The sequence below is a fragment of the Chinchilla lanigera genome, unplaced genomic scaffold, assembly GCF_000276665.1.
Source record: "Chinchilla lanigera isolate Chin_1 unplaced genomic scaffold, ChiLan1.0 scaffold00021, whole genome shotgun sequence".
Classification (NCBI taxonomy): Eukaryota; Metazoa; Chordata; class Mammalia; order Rodentia; family Chinchillidae; genus Chinchilla; species Chinchilla lanigera.
The window spans coordinates 3,277,773-3,295,964 of record NW_004955422.1 but is presented as its reverse complement, the minus strand read 5'-3'; the positions used below and the strand labels follow the sequence as shown (position 1 = coordinate 3,295,964).

At 56.8% G+C, this 18,192-nt stretch overlaps 1 protein-coding gene across 1 annotated transcript; it reads right to left on the bottom strand.

Moving 5' to 3' along the window:
• Positions 1-5,165: 5,165 nt before the first annotated feature.
• On the bottom strand, positions 5,166-17,350 carry Alx4 (ALX homeobox 4). Its single transcript, XM_005384945.2, has 4 exons — positions 17,233-17,350; positions 16,646-16,956; positions 9,830-9,958; positions 5,166-8,811 (listed from the first exon to the last, which is right to left on the bottom strand). The coding sequence occupies exons 1-4, from the start codon at positions 17,348-17,350 to the stop codon at positions 8,482-8,484; spliced, it is 888 nt and encodes a 295-aa protein (XP_005385002.1). The 3' UTR covers positions 5,166-8,481.
• Between the last annotated feature and the right edge of the window lie 842 nt (positions 17,351-18,192).

Sequence of the window (18,192 nt, the reverse complement as noted above, 5' to 3'; positions counted from 1 at the left end):
ATTGCCATAACATTTGAGATTCAATATAATTTACAGTAGAATAAAAAGTGTGACTATCTAAACCAGTGTAGAAAAAACATTCAACAAATGCCCACATCCATTCATTGTTGCACACATAAATATATATCCACACAAACACTATACCACTGTTCATAGGTGCTTTCTTCATGATAACCAAAAACTGGACATAAATATTCAACAACTGATGAATGGGTAGACAAATTGTGGCATATCCATACAGTGGAATACAAGCTGGCAATAAAAGTAATGAACTCCAGAAGCACACAACATGGATGGGCTCCAACACAGAGGAGCAGCAGCAGCCAGATGCAAACGAGCACGAACCTTATGCACAAAGTTTTAGAACAGGCAAAACTAATCTTGAGCGACAGAGAGCAGAGCAGTTACTACCGGAGCTGAGGACCAGCTGGGTTGGGAACAAGGGGTTGACTACCAGGTGAAGGGCGTTCTCTAGATCCGGATCTTGCTAATTGGATACATGTGTATGTATCGTCCACCGTCATCCCATTCTGCACTTAAAATTGGCACATTCTTCGCACCAGTAAAGTACACCTGAGTAAAGTTGATTGAAAGGAAGAAACATGACTAAAAGGTGCCCTCTTCCACCGTTCTTTGTAGACCACTGTCCCTTCCCACCTTACCTGGACACCTGCTTTGGGCTCCAGGGTCTCTGATGCCTCCACTTCCATTGCCCCAGCCCAGGGTTTTCTGCTGTGTTCTTGGTGTGGAAGTCAGGCTTCCAGCTGATGGTTATTAAACACTTGTCGTGGAAGAGATGCAGACAGCAGGGAACTGGGAGGTGCAGGGGAACGAGTCTCTCAGAGCCCTGTCTATGAGGTGCGGAGCTGCATGCCACAGGGTGACTGGAAGGAGAGGAGATGCCCGTGTGGCTTCGTGAAGGAAGGGAGATTAGCCCTGGGCCTTGGAGAGTGAGAGTCCAAGGAAACAAGATGGGAGAGTAGGATGACTGTCCAAGATCAGCAGGGGTCCCAGGTCCTCCTGAGGAGGCTGAGTAGGCCCCTAGGGCTGTTGCAGCCAGGGGCCTCCAGAGAGACAGGATACAGGACAGCGAGAGATCTGTGAGGGGGATTCACTAGAAGAACTGGCTCTTGAGATTTCAGAGGCTGACACATCCCATCCCAGGCCTGTGAGAGCTGGAGACCTTGAGATGCTGTAGACCTTGTGACTCAGTCCAAGACCACAACCTCAGACACAGAGAAGCTAATGAAGCGACAGCGTGAGGCCAAAGTGGTTCCCAGTGCTTCAGTGCGGTGACACTTGGAGAAACAGCCTGTGGCATCCCGCCCTTAGCTACCTAGATGAACAGGAAGTCGGCCCCTCACAGTGAAAAGACGCAAGCTAGCACCCGACCTCCCCACCTCCAGAGTGCTGGGCAACTCCTGTCTGCACACCTCCTGCATTGAACTGTTTTTACGTGGGCTTCACAACTGTCTGTGAGATTAGCAAACAGTTATCTCCACTTCACAGGTGAAAAGAAACCAGAATGGAAGCATTTTAGTGGCTCCCCTCAGGTTCACAGCTACCGAATTACAAAGCTGTTCTTAAACCCAGGTCTCCCATCTGTGTCATCAGCATGTGGCTTCCTGGCCACACTGCCTTCATGTCAGCGCGTACCCCTTCCCCTGACCCTCCCAACACTCTCTCGCTCCCTCTCTCTCCTCTCTCTACCCCCATCATGGTGTAGCTGGGCTCTACTGTCACGGCAAAAGAGTGTGTACTGTCCACTTCCCTGTCACCTAGACACAATACCCAACACCTACAACTTAGAGGAAGAGAGCTTGACCTGGGCTCATGACGTCACCCCATGTTGGGCCGACTCCAAGGTGGATACAGGATGGCGGAGAGTGCTCGGCCCACGGCAGCCAGGAAACAGAGAAAGGAGGGAGGGGCCTGGAAGATCACGCCCTTCCAGGTTACACCTGCAGTGACCCTCTCCAACCAGGCCCCAGCTCCTAAAAGCTATGAACTCATCAAAAGATAAGTCCACTGATGAGTGCGCTGCCCCATGAGCCAGTCACCTTCCCCGCATATGAAGCTTTGGGAGATGCTTTAGATCTAAGCCGTAGCAGGAAGCCCTTCCCCTTCAGTGAGCCAGGAATCACAGAAGTGCATGGGTAGAGGTCACGGGGTGGGCGCTGCGCGGTAACTGAAAGCAGCACTGCAGCAGACCCTGTCCTGGTGGGGGTGCGGGAGGGCCAGGCAGCCCCGCTTGTAGATGTGCCCCCCAACACCTTAACACATGGTGTGCACATGCACGTGGCCCGAAGCTCCTCATGGAAGTCTGCCCTTCCTCAAGGCTGTTGGTCTGTGTTGAACTAAAAAAAAAAATCTGTTTGGAATCACTCAGGATTCCTGGGAACATTTCAGCTCTCACACCCATTGTCCTCGGGTGCTAGCTTGCGTCTTTTCACTGTGAGCAGAGGCCGTCTGCAGTCAGCCGCATTTGGGGGAGCTGGCTCTTTGTGGGGGACCTATTGTTCCGTAGCTGCTGAGCATGCAAGTCTGGACCTGTGCAAGCAGAGGCACCGCCACCGCTGCTCTCCCTGCCGGCCACTTGAGGATTCCGCTGTCACACGGGCCAGCCGACTCATGGCGCCGGAGGTCGACAGGCTCTTAGGGCGAGACCAGGGATGGTGGGATTGGTGACAAGCGGGTTCTGCAGGGATTGGCACCAGGTCAGGAAGGAAGCTGCTGTGCCCTGCTCTCTAGGCAAGGGTTGAGAGTTGGGGTTTCAGGGGTTCGAGGGTGGTCTGGAGTGACTGGAAGACAGAGGGATCTGAGCCCAAAGCTAAGGGCAGGAGCTGCAGAGTGAGCAGCCTGGGACACAGGGCCCCCTGCGCCATCTTGGGCTCTAGCCTTGGGCTGGCCCAATGCCAAGGACACTAAATAAAGAGTCCAGGCTTCCTGTCCTGGCCACAGCTCATCACAGATGCATGCGAACCCTGGAGGGACACAGTGGGCGGAGGCCAAGGCTAGGCAGAGTTCTCCCCGTGGAGCCTTTGGGCACGCGGGGAATTTGGGCGGGTCTCTAGGGTCACACCAGCGGTGTCATGTGTCATGTGACAGCAGCTGTGTGGAGGCTCCGGCAGGTAGCAGCGGTGCTGGGTGGGAGTTGGGTGGGCATGGAGTCAGGAAGGGACTTTATGGGGGTCAGCACTGTCATCTAAAGGAAACCTACAGTGGAGGAGACAGTGGGGGCGGGGGAGCCAGTGGTGCACAAGCAGAAGGATAAAATGGCTCAGGCGCTGTGAGCCGTGTTGGGTGGCTGACAGCAGAGGACTGACCCAGAGCTGACAGGCAGAGGATGCCCTGGCGCCTCGTCCTCCCAACACTATGGCCAGCCACTAGTGTCCCCCTGGTTCTGTGTTCCCAGATTCAACTGAGAGCAGAAAATAATCAGCAGAAAAATGCATCTCCTGGAGTGCGTGCAGACTCCTTTTTCCACTTCCTGTTCCTTAGTGTGTGCTTTCAGAGTGAATACCATGCTTGATCTGAAGGACCTGAGCATCCCTGCAGTTGAGGATCCTGGCACCCGTCTCCATGGATACCAAGAGATGACCATAGGGGCAGGCACAGGTCCTAGGGATCGGTCGCCCCAGTCCAGAGAGGTCTACACAGCCACTGCCCTGTCAGGCCAGTCCCTGGAGCAGTAGTGCTCATCTAGACTGCAGGATACGGGGATCCCAGCTCGTGAGGGAAAGCAGGGATCTCAGGCCTGATCCGTCTCTACTTCCTACCCCGTGCCTTGGCAGTGACTTGGTGTGACGGTCCAAGTTCTGTCATTACCCTGAGTCCTAATATGTGACAGCTGCCTTGCTTTTTCCAGTGCTGGGGTTGAACCCAGGGATTTTACACTGATCTACACGTCCAGAGTTTTTATTTTTTACTCTGAGGTAGGGTCTCACTATGTTGCTAAGCTGACCAGGCTGGGCTTAAAATTATGAACTTCCTGCCTCAGCCTCCCAGACTACTGGGACTACAGGCCTGCACCACCATACCTGGCTACAACTGTCACTTTTTAAAACATGTTCAGTTTAGGCTGAATGTGAATTAATTCCCCACAGGTGCTGAATCTGAGGTGCAGACCAGGAAAGTGTTTCTGCTACATGAAGTGCAGGAAGTGAGTTGAAAGGAGTTTCCTATCAGACTCGCAATTGGGGGCCTTCCCTGTCCCTCATGTCAGGCATGTGTATCTTGCATTCAGCCCTCCCACACTGGAACACGTGGTAGGGATGGGGCTCTTCCTGCTCTGACGAGGGTCTCTTCCCAAGTCACCCTGATGCACAAACTGGGTCCCTTTGTGCTGCACCATTTCTCTTTAGGCCCTGACTTTCCTTCTAAAATTTATTTTTGGTGTTTGGAGACAGGGTCTCACTATGTAGACCAGGCTGAACTTGAACTTACTATATAGCCTGGGCTGGCCTTGAACTCACAGCGATCCTCCTGCCTCAGCCTCCCAAGTATGCCGCCATGCCCGGAAAGGCCTGGCCTTAAAAAGTGCCTGTTCACAACTTCTGCAAGGAGCCAGGGATATAGCTCAGTGGCACAGTACCTGCCTGGCAAGCACGAGGTCGTGAGTTTGATTTCCAGCACCAAAAACAAACAAAATAAAAACAGAACTCCTGCAAGGAAAGTTCCCTCTGCCACTAAGTCTCAGAGCCAGCAGGACTGGGCTTTGCATCTCCACACCCACTCTTCCACTTCCAGAACAGGCCCTGGAGACAGAGCAGCCCCTGGTGACATCGAGGACATGGAGAGCTGCTTGTGAAGCCTTCCAGGTGCAGTGTGTGCCCAGCACACCCTCCACAGGGCCAGGCATGAGCTGCCACGTGACCCTGGCCGGTGCCCGGGAGGCTGGCTACGTGCCCCCACCCTGGCTCCTCTCTGTGCAGGGACGGGGGGGGGGAGGCACCCCAGACCCTGCCGGGCCACGCTCCCTTCTGTGCAGGAGCATCAGCCGCCACCTGTTGTTAATCTAGCCCGTAATCCGCTCTGCACTGTGTCAGCAGTTCAAAAGGGCACTGTTAGTATTTTTTGCCGACTTCAATTAACGTGAGATTTCAGAGGCCCCTCTGATCACATTTCATCTGTCATAAGTCAGGAACAAAACAGACAGATTCCAGTTGAGAGGAGGAAGAGGAGTTTATTGCAAACAACAACAGCCAAACAGACAGTGCGGGCCGTGCCGGGGCACTGAGGCGCGTCCAGCGGTCTCCGCTCCACCCAGTGCCTCGGCCCCCAACGCCTCCTTCTCGCCCACACGCCTCCCCTCCCCGGAAAGATGTAAGTGCAATAACTTACTTTAAAAGGCAAGAACATTTAATATTTTGCTATAATGTAGTTACATGGTGGTATAGGCAGTAAAACTTTATGGGACCCACCTCAATTTTTTTTTAACATTTTTTTTTCTGAAGTTTTCATAGATATTTTTAATATTCCACCCCAGGCCATTAAGCTAAAGGAAAAGTTGCATTTATACAGGGTTAAAATATCTTACAATGAGACAGTAAGTATTGGCTGAGGTCCATGTTCCTTCGCACACTCGGCTGTGTTAACCACTGCACACCAAACAGATTACTCGACACTGAAACTGTCCTCAAAATCAGTAGTATAAAGGCCTAGCTCTATGTATGACAGGGAAGGGCGACAAAGGAGGGGAAGGGGAGCAAATGTCCCATTCAATGCCACCAATACCATCCAACAGGAGCACCCTCCCTCCCTTAAGCACCCTGAAAGCAGTGAAGTGGGGTTGGTGTGACTTTGGGAAGTGGATTTTGTCACCGTCTCACTTGTCAATTGTATGACTGTGGATTATTATCCGAGGGGGCCAGTCCGCCAGCTGTCCTGTCCCAGCCAGGCCTGTCTGCCTGTGCCCCCAACAGCAGGGCCATCCAGCACACCAGCAGCCCCAGAGGTCCATCCACGTCCCCCTCGTGTAGCCCAGGGAGTGACTGGGGATACAGGGCATGTGGCATGGTCACGGGAACGTTCTTGGTCTCCCCAGCAGAACAGACAGGAAGTGGGTGTGGTGTTGTCACAGCAGTGTATGCTGGGGACCCCCTCAGTCGTGCTGTGCCCCGCTCATCGCAGTAACTTTAACCTGCCCGCCAGGGGGGCATCAAGCATGATTACAAGAATTCAGGGAAGGTTTGATCGCCCTCACCCCTGGACCTGGACGGAGGGGTTGCTTTTAGAGGTGGCAAAGCCCTGGTGTGGAGCCTGGGCACATGGCCCTGCAGGGACGCCAGGCTCCCAGGCCGGGGACGGTGCCCACTCTGTGGCTGGCTATCACCCACCACTTCATGGTCAAGCGGCTGTCTCTGTGGAGACGTCAGGCAAAGAGCAAAGGGAACCCCCAGCCCCACGCTGCAGTGTCTTCTCACCACCTCCATGGGCCCCAGTCCCCGAGGAAGCCAGGTGGCCACCCTTGGGGCTGCTGCTTCTGTCCCTGCTGGAGGGAACCAGGGTGCCCTCCCTGTCCTCTCCAGCCAGCACCCACCACCCTGAGAGCCAGCTGGGCCCAAGCCTTGGAGCCTGGGCAGCGTGGCCCTGCTCCTGTCACCGTGGCCTGGGTCACTCTGCTCTGGGTGAGGGCACTGCTCTACTGAGGGGGCGTCTGAGATCTCTTCCAACATGGTGACCACCTGTTCCTGGAGGGTGGGCAGGCCGGGGGTGATGACTGCCTCTGGAGAGAGGAAAGGGGACGTCTGACACCAGCACGCGCAGTCCTGAACCTGTCTGGGCCCCAGCAGGGAAGAGGCAGCCATGGCCAGCCAAATGTCTCCGCCTGGAAGCTCTTTCTTCCCAAGACCTGCGCTTGACATTGGCCTGACTTGAGAGCACACCCCCAGAGGAACGAATTGTCTCCAAGGAGGTCCCTTCCAGAAGATTCCACCCAAAGCCCCCCTTCACCCTCCTCCTCCGGCCCTGTCCTGCCTTTCCTTGTGCTGATTCTCCCTGGGTGAGCAACTTCCTCCCATGTCCTGCCTCGCCACGAGGCCTTCGCAAAGGAACCAGACTGCCCTTCCTTCTGCCCCGCCTTTCCCTGGCCAGGCTGTGGGGAGAATGAGTTACCTCAGTGGACCTCCGAACCAGAGGATTCCTGAGAGTCACTCCAAGATCCTCAAATATCGGGAAGCCAAGCTTTTGAGAACATTTAATCTGCCGTCCGAGACCCCTTTCTCCTATCTAAGATCAACTCGAGAGCTAGCATCCATGAGAGGGTCTGACTCTGGCTAGGGAAGGCCCGGGTCAAGGCAGGCGACAGGGAGCCGTGTTTCTGCAGGCTGGAAGCCTGGCTCCAGGAGGCAGAGAGGCGGGCAGAACTGTGCCCCAGGGAAGCAGCAGGAGGGAGGCTCTGAGAGTGTGTGGAAGGCCATGCTGAGCACAGCACTGTCTCCTGGGCCCGGAGGAACACAGAGTCCCCACCAGCTGGGGATGACGCTGTGCCCGAGGTGGCGGGTGGGGTGAGCTGAGGATGGAAAAGCCGTCCTGCCCGAAGCCCAAGCATGGCCTCGATTCCCCTGGTAGAGCCTGAGGATACTGCTCTTGACCCCTGCTGCCAAGGCCCTAGGCCTAGCTTATGTATTCCGAGTCTTAAGTCCTTTCACTCCAAGAGTGATGAGACGGGGAGGCAAGGAAGGGACAGGCACCCCAGATCCTCCTGCAGGGGCTCCGGGGACATGGAAGCACCAAGCACACGGAAGATGGAGCCATCCAGACCTCCTGGTGCAGCGACGCCACCTCCCGAGGCCTTGCTCTCTCCCAGAGCTCCTCTTGCTCCAGCATGAGGTGGCCCCGGGGGTCCTGGCTTCTCCCTGCAGTGCCCACTAGAACCAGTCTCAAGACGTCAGGGTCTGGCCACTTTCCAGGGTGGCCGCGGGTCCCTGGCTCCCACTCCTGCCTGTGCCGCTGGATGTGTCCAGCGCAGGGGCGGCCAGGCTGGGTCGCTGGGGCCCAGGAGGTGGGGTTCATGTGCTCTCGGGAAACAGGGACAGGAGCCAGATGGCAGGCACAGAGCCACTGGCCCGGTGACAGGGGGACCCCACAGAAAAGGCACAGGTGGACCAGACTGACTGTCACTGCTGCTGGCTCTGGAGGGGAAGCTAACTCTGACGCAAGGTCAAAGCGGGTGGCAGAGGAGCAGGAGCGGGAAAAGGGCCTTCAGCTCGTAACGGACACAAACCCGCAGGACCGGGCACCTTGCTGTCTCCATGGCCAGCGCCTGGGAACACAGGTCCCTGCCTCAGTGCCACGGAGCCGCAGGGGTCTGTACCCCTCCCTCCCGCGGTCCCCAGGGCTTAAGACTTGGGGTGGCTGAAAGTGCTGAGGGTCAGGCCCCTGGGCCAGGCCAGGTTCCTAGGAGGAAAGTCGAGTGGGAGGCTGGGGTCCTGGGAAGCGCGGGCTTGGCGGGCACGGGGACGGACGGGAGGGGCCCTGTCATGTGGCCCAGGAGATGGCCGCGCTGTGCTCCTTGGCCTTCATGCGCAGCGCCGCGATGCTCGAGGTCTTTCGGTCCGGCTCCCCGTTCAGCTCGTAGCCATTGAGCCCGGGGCTGAGGCCCGCCGCACCGAACAGGCTACCCACGTGCGTCTGGCCCACGTGCCCGCCAGCCCCGGACACACTCAGGAAGTCGGTGACGCTGCTGGCCCCGGAGCCAGGAGGGTGCGCGTGAGGGGACATGCAGGCGGGCACCGGGTCACAGGGGACCACACAGGCAGGTACCGGCGAGGCGGCCCCATTGTTGCCAATCCAGGTCGGGTTCTGAATCTGGGGGGAGTGAGGGGAGAGAGGTCACGCGGGCTGGAGGGTGGCGTGCCAGGTCCCCCCTGCCCCAGACGGCCTCTGCCTGCTCACAGGCCCGATCCTGAGTGTTGGGCCTCAGGAGACACCCAGACAGCCCTGGGATGGGCTTCGAGCTTTGGCACCCCAATTCCCAAGGTAGGCCGGCTGAAGGAGCTTCGGAGTAAGGCCAACTTCAAGCCGCAAGAAGTCCCCATTTCCAGCTCGGCTGAGACTCCAGCTGTGTCACTGGGAGCACAGCCTGAGCCTCGGGTGGGCTGCATGGCCTCATGCCACAGGGGCTGGGGCCGGACGGGATGCCCACCTCCCATCAGCGCTCCTGCATTCCCTCCCTCCCCTAGCTCCCCACTCTGCTTCCGCCTTCCTCTGCCTCCTAAGATCTGCCAGGGCATTCTGAGGGCATCAAGCGGCTGCAGACCAGTCACGCCACACCCCTGCCCCTGCCCCTCACCGAGCCCTCTCGGAAGCACCAGAAGCCTGGGGCTTGCTGGACTGCAGGTGAGAGAGGAGCAGCACCTCACGCTGGTTTTCTCCCTCCAGTGTCGAGCTCAGATAGAAGCCATCAAGGCTGGGGTCTCACGGATGCTGAGGCTGGGGAGGGAGGCAGAGCATGGAGGGATGGAGCGGGTGCAGCTGGTACACGCAGGAGACCTCCACATTTCTCAGCTTCTCCCAACCGTGGGGATGTGGGGACCCAGAGCAGAGCACACTATGCACTACTGGGGTGGGAGAAGCAGCTTGGAGCTGAAGGTGACACTTCCTGTCCCTCCAAACCTCGCTGAGGTCTGGAAGGGCAGGTGACCAAGATGAGCCAGAGGCAGGGAGGGTGGGATGCTGCAAACTGCCTTTTGGGGACCAATTCACAGAGAACGTGGACCTGGTCACAGCACTGGGACAGATGCTCCTATCGTGTCCACCTTACAGGCAAGGACACTGAAGCAGTGAGCCAGACCCAGGCCTGGGAAGCCCCAGGGCCTGGCCTTACCTGGGCGTAGTTCTCAGCCCGGGTGAGCAGCGGCAGCTCGTAGGCAGTGGAGAAGTGGGTCCGAACCTGCTGCATCTGCCCGAAGCGCTCCCTCTTCCTCCACTTGGCCCTGCGGTTCTGGAACCAGACCTGCCGGACAAAGCGGATGTCACAGGGGTTAGGCGGTGCAGCGTCCTCTGAGCCCCCACCAGTCACACTGCATGGGTTGGGGCCTTGGGGCCATAGGTTAGCATCAACCTTGGCCTTTGTCCTTGGAGTTGTCAATCTCAAATCATCAGAGAGCAAAAAAAAAAAAAAAAAAGTCCCAGCACCAGGGGGCTGAGGCAAAAGGATCATTGGGAATTTGAGGCCATCCTAGAATATGGAATGAGACCCTGTCTCAAAACACAAACAGAAAAAGCTACAGCCATAGGCGTGATCTTAGACCAGTAACTTCATCTGTTTAGGCTTCAGAATCCACAGTGGCAAATGTCACACACGGAGGGGACAAGTCCTCCCCTTAGCAGACATCTAACGGACTCCAACATAGGTGAACCCTGTTCTCCTGAGAGCCACAGCTCTCTAACCCAGTCTGATAAAAGCTACAAAATGCCCTCCAGAAAGTCCTTCTCCTGAACCAGGGATGATACCGAAAGCCTTCTACAGCACACCTGAAACAAGTTCGCCACCACTGTGACTGTCACATGCAGTTTCTCCCTGACTCTGCCGGAAAGCTTGTGGCGCCCTAGACCCTGTCTGCAGGCCCAGACCCAGGATGCCTACCCACCGCATCCCCTCTGCAGCCTTCTGGTTGGACACAAAATCTCCAAGCTCAGCACTCCGTAAGTGGCAGTGGGGAACACCCCAGGGACAGTGGGGGCTCTGTGGGCACCACAGGCAGTCAGGGAAGGCTTCCTGGAAGACAGGGTAGGAGTTGGGCCTTTGATGGTTGTCTGGAGGAGGACAGCTCAGGTGTGAGTGTAGGACCAGTGAGGCCTGATGCTTCGGAAGAGCTAGGCCCCACCTGTGGCTGCGTGTGGCTTGCGGGGGACCTGGCTAGGGAGGGTTGGGCTCTGAGTCAGGTGTGCCCTGGGGCCTGGGCCGGGGGGTCCTTGTCCTTGGCAGGAGCGTGTGTGGCTGGCTTCTGTCCCAAGGCTCAGGTCATGGGGCAGAGAGGGTGGGAGAGGAAGATGAGGTGTGGCTGGCTTCCTGCCAGGACAGGCTTCCTCTGGTGGAGTCACAGGCAGACCCTGGCACTTCCAGGGGGCACTGACTGCCAGAGACTCAGATGTAAGTGGGCATAGCACCCAACACCGCGGGAGCACAGTCTTGTGAGGCTCTTTCAGGTCTGGCTTGCACAAGGGCTGGTAAGCAGTGCCTCCCTCCCCCGCCCACCCTCTGCACCTGCCCGGAAGGTGTCCCCTCTCGCCCCCTCCGCCCAAACCCCAAAGAGGGCACAGGAGCCGGGGCGGTTGTGTCCCCCATAGACGCTGCCTGGCCTACGGGGCTCCTGTGGAGCCGGCCGAGGGCCTGTGGGAGCGCTGGTGTCGCCAATGCCTCGGTTCTGAATCTGTTCCACGGGCCTGGGTCTGTGCCACTTCGTCACGGGGAAGGGACGGTGCCACGTGGGAGCAGCGGGGAGCCAGATGGGAACTGCCCCAGAGTTCTTAGAGGACTCTGCATTTGCTTATTTATAGCTCCGTCCTGGCTGGCTGTGTCTTGCCAGAGGAAAAAGGTCAGAAAGAGGGGGCAGGGGCGGGTCTGGTTAGTGCGGGGGGGGAGGGGGGCGCTGGGGTTTCTCCCCTACCACTCCCGCTTCCCTCCTCGTTCTAACCCACATGCCCGTGTGCGCATGCGCGTCCCATGCATGTATACACACACCACACGCAGAGCGCCCTTCCTGTGACCTCCCTGGAGACCTGGCTTGGGGTTTCAGCCCCTGCCCCGCAGCCTCCGGGGGCCTCTTTCCTCCCAGAGCCCCTGGGGTCCAGGCCAGGCTGCCCAGTGGGAGCCAAGGGCACACCGGTCCCCTCCAGGCTGTGAAACAAGATCCCCCTTTATCAGCAGCCTGGAGTGGGGGTGGGAGCACGGATCCTAGGAGCTTGTTTTTATTTCATGTTTAATTTCCTGCAGGCTGAGCTAAATCTTTCCGCTCCTGCCTCAGCCTCCCAGGGTTTTGGGGCGGGGCTGGGGAGCCCCCAGGAGGCATCAGGATAGACCGCTCCTTCCCTTCTTTGAGGGTGGGGCAAGATGCGTTTATATTTCAATCTTCAGGTCTCTGTGGGTCCGGGGTCCCCTTGTGGGAACAGAGGAACACAGGTGGGGGCGGGGGTGTCTGGCAAGGGGTCTAAGACTGTGGGGAGGTGCAGGGGGTGGATTGTGAGTCTGTGGGGAGGAGGGAATTGGGAGGACAGATGCGGCGAGGCAGTAAAGCACTGTTTAGACGGAGGGCTGGGCTGGGGCTGGGCTGCGGGATTTACCCGGGCTGCGGGATTTACCCGGGCTGGGGGATTTACCCGGGGGCTAAGGACTGGTGTGGTGCGTTCTTCCAAACCCTTAACCCTCACCCTGTCCCTGAGGCTGGGGTTTCCGCTCAGATCAACACTAAAGGAACTTTCACCAAAGGAAGGGGATGAAGATGGAAAAAAGAACTAAGCTGTGTAACGTACAAGTACTACTTCGCCAGGAGGAACGCAGTCGTTATGGACTGCGGACTTGTACTCATAAACATAAAAAGACTCAAAGCTCAGTTGCCCTGCTGATCTGCAGCATCCCCCCACACATGGAGGTGGCAGAGGACCCCAGTGGGTCCCCCTCTGCTCCATCCAGGGATCCTGAGACTCCTTCAGTCTCTGACCCCCACCGCGGAGCCCCTGGGCCTGCTGTCTCCACTGCAGCCCGGAGGAGAGCTGCTCTCGTCCTCTGATGTCGCGCCCCAGGACCACCCCGCTCCCCAGCCCACCCGGGCCTGGCCCACTCAGAACGGGCCTCTCCTGAGGCCCAGGCTGTGCGAGGAACCAACTGTCTTGGCAGAGGCCTCCTAACCGCAGCCCATCTGGGGCCAGGGTGGGGTGGCCCGGGGCGGGGAGGCCTTGCCTTATTGTCTTCAGATACCAGCTGCGGAGGTTGGAATCCCAGACAGCAGCGAGGGGCCCCTGCAGCCCCCTGGAGCAGGGCCAAACCCTAGGCTTCTTCCAGGGAAAAGTCCACCTTGAGACGCCCCCCCCCATCCCCACCACCCCCACGCCTACGCCGGGCACCTGGCTTGCCACCAGCTGAACATGCGCCCTGAATAAACTCCACAGAGGCAGGCAGGGGGTTCCATCACACCCCACGTCCCCCAGGGCAATGCCAGGCTTCGTTCAACCCAGAGGTCTGACGCACATGGAGATCCCACCCACCCTGCTGCTCCGTACAAAGCAGAGCGTCGCAGCAGTCTGGCTCGCGTCCTAGTGCGGCACGCTGCAGTCAGAGCAGGGACGGACTCGGGGGCCCTGAAGTCCGGGCAGCACTGCCGCTGAGTCTCTGTAACTTCAAACTACGCCTGCCCACCCCCGGGCCTTTCTGTTTCACTTATCAAGCGAGGAGATCAAGTGATGCTGTCCAACACACCGTTCTGTGATTCTCTATCTTCCCCTTCGATGGTCAGATGTACAACAGATCAGGGCTTCCTTTTCTGCTTTGCCTGCCAGGGGGCTCAAGGTTGAAGAGGCCTGGATTTGTAACATAATGATCTTCCTGCTTCAAGACACTGTTCTTTGATCTTCGATTAAAATAAGAGGGCCGGGATATAGCTCAGCGGTGCAGCACCTGGCTGGCAAGCGCAAGGTCCCGAGTTTGTTTCCCGGTACCCAAATAAATAAATAAAAAGAACTCTTTCATTGTACACTGCCTCAACTCTGCTTTAGAAGTAGGCATAAATAGGTACAAGGTGTAACCAAACACAAAGTGAATGACTGAAGCTTAAAAATTTATTTCAAAGACGCACTGCCATCCATTCTGCTTGCAGTACACCCTGTCGCTTTCAAACACACTTATCCCATGTTCTTGCCACTTTGTGAAGCAGCTCTGGAAGTCCTCGTTTGTGTCTTTGCAAGCTGCGATCAAAAATATGGCGAATGCTGCTGCCGAGCCATCCATAGCAAAGGCAGGCTCCCAAAAACACGGCGGTGTCCTCACCTGCTTATCCAGCAGATCTGGCACCACATGACTTCTGGCCCTTCCCCAAATCAAAATGACCGTGACAGGTAAAGACTTTGAATAGATTCAGGACATCGAGGCAGCTAGGACAGCAAAACTAAAGACACAAAAGAAGACTTCCAGAGCTGCTTCAGAAAGGGGCAAGAATGATGGGGTAGGGCCGGGGATATAGTTCAGTGACACAAATGCCTGCCTGGCAAGTGCAAGGTCCTGAGTTCAATTCCCAGTATCCCCCCCACCAACAAAAAAAAACCCTAAAACACTTCTTTAGTAAAACCAAGGTCTAGAATGGTAAATGGAAAAGAAAACATAAAATTTTAGCCGGGCGTGGTGGCACACGCCTGTAATCCCAGCACTAGGGAGGCTGAGGCAGGAGGATCATTGCAAGTTTGAGACCAGCCTGGGCTATAAAGTGAGCTCACAGCTGGTCTGAACTGCACAGTGAGTCTCTGTCTCCAAAAGACAAAAAAAAAAAAAAAAGAAAGAAAAAAGAATGATGGGGTAAGTGTGTTTGAAATGAGGGGGAGGATTATGAGAAGGATTTGTGGCAATGTGTCTTTCACTATAATACGTTTTTAAAAATTTACACACACCCTATTTTCCCATCATGCCTTGTAAGTCTGTGCAGAGAGAACGCTCCATTTTAGCTGTACGGTGGCGACTGGAAAATGCTGTGTGCTCCTGTCCTTCCCGTGATTTGCGCAGAACAAGCTGTCATTCTTGTAACCCTCTGAATCTGCTGTGGGCACACACACATTTGTCAGGGCGCACGTGTGCAGCACACGCAGGCACATGCAGGCACACACCCTGAATGGGAGATGAGCCGACTTGTCCCCCGCCAGCCCACACTGCGGGATGCCTCAGAAGCACCTGCCCCTTCCTCTGCCCACTCCCACAGCTCTCCAAGCCCCTGGCTGGGGCTGAGGCTGGAGGTGGGCTGCTGCTGCCCAGACTCCAGCAGGCAAGGTCCCCTGCAGGGTGACAGGGATCTGGTACGAAGCCGCTGTGCTGCCTACCTTCCTGCGGTGCACATCCAGCTCAGCCAAGAGGCCCGGAAACATTGTTTGGTGGCTGCAGGACCAGGCAGCTGTGTACATACAGAACCCTGGGCCTTTGCACATGAGCCATTTTTCACGAGAAAGTTTCTGTACTAAATTACCAATAGCTCTGTGTTATCAATGCCTTAGCACTCCCCCACTGAAGGACCTATCGTGAACTAAGGCCACAGTACCCCTGGGACCTGCTGAGGACCGCGGGGTGCTGGTCCTGACACTGAGTGGCCCCTGCTGCTGGGCTACACTATGCTGGGCAGATTTATTTTTTTAAAAAAAAACTTTGCTGTGAGCTGTTGGTTTCCTGGTCTAGGGAGAGGACACTGTCACACAGCAGCAGAGCATTTGCCATTTCTAACACGCTACAGGTGATGGAAGAGCAGCCCGGGTGTGATGTTTAGGTTGTGTTAAGCTGAACGTGAACTTTAATGCATGAGTCTGGCCACCTACTCCGAGGCCTTTGCTCTCTTTCTTTGCCGTGGTTTCCTACAGGGAGTGGGACACATCTGCCTGGACAGAGCAGGTCGACTGGTCTACAAGTATTTAATCTTTGCCCTTGTTGTTCTGAGGTCGGCCTTGGGCAGTTGGTGGGGAAGAGACAAATAAAATAATTTAAGCCAGTCACGAATCCCATAAAGAAGATAAAACAGGACAGTGTGGTTTGACTGTGTTGTGTGATGCTGGGTTGGGGTGGGTGAACTTGGTTGTACTGGGTTAGGTCGTACTGTGTTGGCTGCATTGTACTGAGTTGAGTTGTATTGTACTGTGTTAGGTTGAGCTGTATCGGGCTGTGCTGATTTAAGGTATGTTGTGTTGGCTTGCATTGTAAGAGGTTGGGTTGGGTTGGACTGCACTGTATTGGATTGAGTGAGTCCAGTGGTGTTATGTTGAGCTGGATGGTGTTAGGCTGTGTTGAGGGGTATTGAGCTGGGCTGGGCTGAGTTGTGTCCTGTTGTTGGGCTGGGTGGTACTGCACTGAGCTGAGTTGAGTTGGGTTGTGCCCGTTTCGGTTGGGTTGTGTTGGATTATGTTCAGTTGTGTTGGTTAGAGTTGTGTTATGTCGGTTTGTGTTGTGTTCAGCTATGTTGGTTTGGGTTGTGTTGAGCTGTGTGGGCTTAGGATTTTGGTGGCTGGGTGGCGGTAGGCGTACTACTTTCTCAAGGCGCCAGAAGACTCCTCAGAAGAGTGCGCTGAGCTGGGACCAGAAGCAGGGGGGCAGGGGCCATCGCGGGCAGAAGGAGGTGCCGAATCAAGGTAGCTGTGGATGCCCATGTGTTTGTCCTGTTTCCCACCTGAGAGACGAGGCCTCCAGAGCAGAGGCCTCTTGGCCTTCTTGTCATGAAGGGGCCTGGAGACAGCCAGCAGGCTTCCTGTCCCCAGTGGACCTTCCCTATGTTGCCCTCACACAAGATGGCAGTCGCTAAGAAGGGAGGAGGAGCAGACCGTCTGGGCAGACAGGCCTGAGGGCAGCCAGGACCCCCACACTCAGGCCCTCAGGCTCAAGGACTGAGGTGAGACAGCCGGGTGTGGCTCTCCCTGGCCCCATGGGGGGCCCACCCTATCGCCACCCCACAGCCCCACTGACCTGCACACGGGCCTCAGTGAGGTCCGTCCTCATGGCCAGCTGCTCCCGTGCGTACACGTCGGGGTAGTGCGTCTTCTGGAAGACCTTCTCAAGCTCCTCCAGCTGGTAGCTGGTGAAGGTGGTGCGATTCCGCCGCTTCTTGCCCTTGTTGCTCTCGGAGTCGGCCTTCTCCAGTGGGCTGGGCAGGTCAGCGCTGGCCCGGTCTTGGGGCCCCTTCACCCCCGCCTCCTTCACACTGAGGTAGCTGCTGTCCATCCCCACGGTGTCGGAGTCAGGGGGCAACTCCGGCTCTCCCAGAGAGCTCTCTTTAGCTGAGGAAGGAGGAAACTAGGTCAGAAAGCAATGGCTGGACCATGAGAGAGAGGCGGGGACCCTGGGGTATCTGAACACGAGGCTGGCAGCTTGGGCTCTAATCCTGCCTTCATTAGCTTGTGCATGTCCTAGCCTCTGTAGCACCATCTTAGAACTGGTCCCTTCCAGCCCCTGTATTACAGAGCTCTGGGCTGACCCACCTGACCTCTTTCATCCGAACCCTGGATGCTAGCATCCTGCTCCGGAGAGATCCTCAAACGGAACCTCTGTGGCACTAAGGGTGCTGCCCAGCACCTTGGCCTCCCTGGGTGGAGGGGAGAACTTGTTCTGCAGCCACGTCTGGACCTTCTGTGTTTTGAGGGTGAGGCCAGCACTGTGACAGTCTGGTCCCATTTGGGGTTCCACAGCAGCCGTGGGGACTTCTCTGTCTCAAGATCCCAGGGCCAAGTCCCAGGCTTGGTGGTGCACACTTGTAATTCCAGCACTCGGGAGACTGAGGCAGGAGGGTCACCGTGAGTTCAAGGACAGTGTGGGCTACATAGTGAATTCAAGGCTAGCCTGAGCAACGCAATGAGACCCTGTCTCAAACAAACAAACAAACAGACAGACAAACCAACCCAAACAAACAAACAGACAAACCAACCCAAAGATTCCAGTGCTGGTGCCACTTCCCTACCCACCACTGCACCCCTGACACTGGTCTCTCCCGCTGCCCAAATGAGGACTCTTTCTTCTCGGGAGGTGGCATGATGAAGGCACAGACGCCTTTCCCTTCACAGCAGCGTCTGGCCCACGGCTTGCTGAGGCTGTCTAGGCCCCCTCACCCCCAGAGGTGACACCTGGGCCTCAGGGGACTGATGCAAGCACAGCTGGCAGCTGCAGCCCACCGCCACTTCCTGTCGACACCGTGGGGCTCCAGTGGCCGGTCCTTGGACGCTCAGGGCTGGAAGGGACTAAGTCACCCCACGCAGGCCAGGGACACAGAAGCAGAGGCCAGGCTGGGAGGCTGGGGCAAGGGCAGCTCATCCATGTCCAAGCAGCCCTGTTGGCATCCCAGGTGGACACCCAGCTCGGGGAAGGAACCCCATCTGTGACCCTAGCTCTGTGCTCTGGGCAGTTTGGGTGACCACTCTTTGCCTCAGTTTCCCCCTCTACAAAATGGAGATGAAGATGATGGCAGGACCGTCACACAACAGTGCAGTAGGCATGCGCCTCCGTCACTCTGCCCCTCGGGC